This window comes from Mesoplodon mirus, assembly GCF_964341445.2.
Source record: "Mesoplodon mirus genome assembly, chromosome: 4".
Classification (NCBI taxonomy): domain Eukaryota; kingdom Metazoa; phylum Chordata; class Mammalia; order Artiodactyla; family Ziphiidae; genus Mesoplodon; species Mesoplodon mirus.
The window spans coordinates 53,849,546-53,853,453 of NC_138979.1; the positions used below are offsets into that span (position 1 = coordinate 53,849,546).

General features: G+C 41.4%; 1 protein-coding gene across 1 annotated transcript; it reads left to right on the forward strand.

Annotated features, from left to right (window-relative positions):
• Positions 1–260: 260 nt before the first annotated feature.
• LOC309802422 (large ribosomal subunit protein eL33-like) lies at positions 261–621 on the forward strand (the record flags this gene model as incomplete). Its single annotated transcript, XM_082617981.1, has 1 exon — positions 261–621. Exon 1 carries the CDS (start codon positions 289–291, stop codon positions 619–621), a length of 333 nt encoding a protein of 110 aa, XP_082474107.1. The 5' UTR covers positions 261–288.
• Between the last annotated feature and the right edge of the window lie 3,287 nt (positions 622–3,908).

The window sequence follows — 3,908 nt, forward strand, 5'->3', positions numbered from 1 at the left end:
CAATGCAGGGGACTCGAGTTTGATCCCTGGTCAGGGAACTAAGATCCCACATGCGGTGGGGAAACTAAGTCTGCGTGCCATAACTACTGAGCCCACGTGCTCTACAGCCCACGCGCCACACCTACAGAGAAGCCCACACGCCGCAGTGAAAGATCCCGTGTGCCTCAACTAAGACCTGATGCAGCCAAATAAATTAATTAATTAGGGAGGTGTGTGGTGCTCCCGCAGCTGAACTTTGGGGGAAAATAAGTGAGGCCTGCTGGGAACAGGACTTCTAAAACAACAAATATGTCTGGAAGGCTGTGGTCCAAGGCCATTTTTGCTGGCTATAAGCGGGGCCTACGGATCCAGAGGGAGCACACAGCTCTCCTGAAAATTGAAGGTGTATATGCTCGAGATGAAACTGAATTCTATCTAGGCAAGAGATGTGCTTATGTGTACAAAGCAAAGAACAACAGAGTAACTCCTGGTGGAAAACCTAACAAAACCAGAGTAATCTGGGGAAAGGTAACTCGTGCTCATGGAAACAGTGGCATGGCTTGTGCCAAATTCCGAAGCAACCTTCCTGCTAAGGGCATTGGACACGGAATCCATGTGATGCTGTACCCTTCAAGGATTTAAACTTACTGAAAAGTAAATAAATAAAAGTGTGGATTTGTTCCCTTGTATTTTTGTTTAATTAATTAATTTATTTATTTATTTTAAAAAAATACAAATGGGTTTTAACACATGAAAAGATGCTCAACCTCATTCAAAAGAAAATAAAAATTAAAACTATAATGAGATGATATTCTTCATTTATCATCTTGGAAAGATCAAAAGCCATTAAAAACAACAAGTACTGACTCAGAACCATCCAAAACAATTGAAGTGGAAAAAGCAAGTTGCAGAATGGTATGACAACTTGTGTCCCAAAAAAGGGAGAATAAGAATATATATTTACAATACATACAAGCACATATATAATAAACACTATATATGCACACACTATATATACACACACACATACATACATACAATAATAATCTCTGGAAGAGTAGAGAAGGAAAAGTGCTAATTGTTATTTTTGTCTGCAGGAAGGGGACCTGGAGAAAGGGGAACTTACTTTTTACAGAATACCCTTTATTTACTTATTTGTATTGTGGTCAAATACATGTAATACCCTTTATTTATTTATTTGTATTGTGGTCAAATACATGTAACATAAAATTTACCATTTTAAATATTTTAGAGTGTACAATTCAGCAACATTTAGTACATTCACAATGTTGTGCAGCCATCGCCACTATCTAGTTACAGAACATTTTCATCACCCCAGCAGGAGACCCCATACTCATTAGCAGTCACTTCCCATTCGCCCTTTCCCCTAGACCCTGGCAACCACTAACCTGCAGATAAGAAAATCTCTATGGATTTGCCTCTTCTGGATATTTCATATAAATGGAATAATATAATACGTGGCCTTTTGTGTCTGGCTTCTTTCAGTTAGCATAATGTTTCAGGGTCCATCCAAATAGTAGCATGTATAAGCACTTCATTCCTTTTTATGGCTGAATAATGTTCCACTGTATGAATATACCACATTTTGTTTATCTAGTGTCAGTTGATGATATTTGGGTTGTTTCCACTTTTTGGCTATTGTGAATAGTGCTGCTATGAACATTCGTGTATAAGTTTTTATTTGAACACCTATTTTCAGTTTGTGGAGGTATAGACCCAGGAGTGGAATTTCTGGGTCATATGATAATTACTGAAAACTCTGTAGTGACTTTTTAAAAATTAATTAATTAATTAATTAATATTTTGGCTGCATTGGGTCTTCATTGCTGCAGGCACATTTTCTCTGGTTGCAGCAAGCGGGGGCTACTCTTCGTTGCAGTGCATGGGCTTCTCATTGTGGTGGCTTCTCTTGTTGCAGAGCACGGGCTCTAGGCACGCAGGCTTCAGTAGTTGTGGCACGTAGGTTCAGTAGCTGTGGCTCACGGGCTCTGGAGTGCAGGCTTAGTAGTTGTGGCGCACGGGCTTAGTTGCTCTGTGGCATGTGGGATCTTCCCGGACCAGGGCTTGAACCACACTGGCAGGCAGATTCTTAACCACTGCGCCACCAGGGAAGTCCCTGTAGTGACTTTTGAATGTTGTACCACATGCATATATTACCTAATCAGAACTTGACTATTGTAATAAAAATAACTAAGTAGAGACAAATATATTGTTTTATAATCACATTTCGGCAGCTCTGCAAAATCAGTACTGGATCAGTAAAGGGCCTCACAGTCCTAAAAGAAACTGAGGTGTAGAAAGTTAAAATATAATCTAATTTTTAAATATGACTCATAGAACCAGTAGGTCTTCAGGCTACAAAAGTTCCCCATCATTAAATGTTCCAGCAGCATTGCCCTGGTGAGCGTGGGAAGGGCTGTGAGAATGTTTTCTAAATCCATTTTAAAAAAGGTAAAGCGGTAATTAAAGTTGGCTTCAACCCTGTGATTGTTTGCTGCCTGGACTCTCAGTGGGAGCCTTGGCTCCTGCAACACCACCAATGTCCTCTAGGGGGCGATCCCCGGAGAGACCGGAGTTCCTGGCGTTGCTCTGCGCTGGTGACCCGGGAGTGTTCCTCCTGCAGAGCTTTCACAAAGACAAGGAGAGGGAACACTGTGACAAAGAACCAGCGCTGGAAGGACACTTGGAAAACATACTTCTCAAGCCCTTTATTTTTAAACAAGGAGACTGAGACCCAGAATGGCTGCTGATAGTCACACAGACTTTAAGCACCAAGTCTGGAAACTTCTGCTATGTTGCTTTGTAAAGTGCGGGGAGAGTGGGTTTCCAGGTCTGATAGAGCTAAGTTTGGATCCCTCCTCCTTCCCTCTCTCTACTCCCCAGTCCACCCAACTCCCACCACTTAACTTAAATGTGTGACCTAGGGCCGGTTAACTTTTCTGAGGTTCTTCATTATCTGTATAATGGGGATAATATCATGAAGAAAGAAATGATGAAGGAAGGGAAAAATGATATCATGTATGTATAGGACCTTGCTTACACTTGGTGCCTGTTGGTTTTCGATAAATATTTGTCATGTGAGTGAACATGTCCCTCCTCTAGCCCTCTAGAGGCAATTCTTCCACTGCCCAAATAAATTTTTATTGATGACATTTTAGTCAGTATCCTTATGGGCTTTCTCACATCTAGAAAGCTGACCTTGGGAGGGAAAGGAAAGGAGAGTTTGGGGTGGTAGCGCCGCTCCTGTTGGGGTGAAAAGCTCCTTCGTGAAGCCTGAGCAGTCCCAGTTACTGCCCTGCTCTGCTGCCAGCACTTGGACGCCTGCACATCTGTCAGCCGGAGGTCCCCAGAGCTCCCAGGTCCTGACAGACTCTGCCAGAAAAGTGGGGTCCCTAGTGAGGGCAACAGAGTCAAATCCCCCTTGGCCCAGTTTCTGCCTCCCCTTCCCCAGCGCTCAGACAAAAGACCCAATTTGGCTATTTCAAGTAATACTAATCAAAATGTTTTATGGGAGCTGTTGTTTATGCCTGGCTATAAATGATCATGCATATCAGCAAACACATCAGAATAATGTGGTGATAAATTATAGTTGGTTGCATTATAAAATTCAGGTCATGTTTTCTCAGTCTTCATAATTTATATGGTACAAACAATTTTTTTCAATTAGGTAATAAGTTGTAAGTCTCACAGTTTGGGTCGGGGAACAGGGGGGATGGGCTAAAATATATTTTTAGATTATAAAAAATGCTGCTGCAATATACAAAATGGGGGAAATAGAGAAAAGAAAGTCTCCCATAATTCCATCATTCAACCACTGTTAGTGTTTTTCAGTAAATTTTTAAAAGATTTTTTAAATGCACTTTTTACAGAGTTGTAACCAGGCTAACATTTCTTTCCCTTGGCAGTGA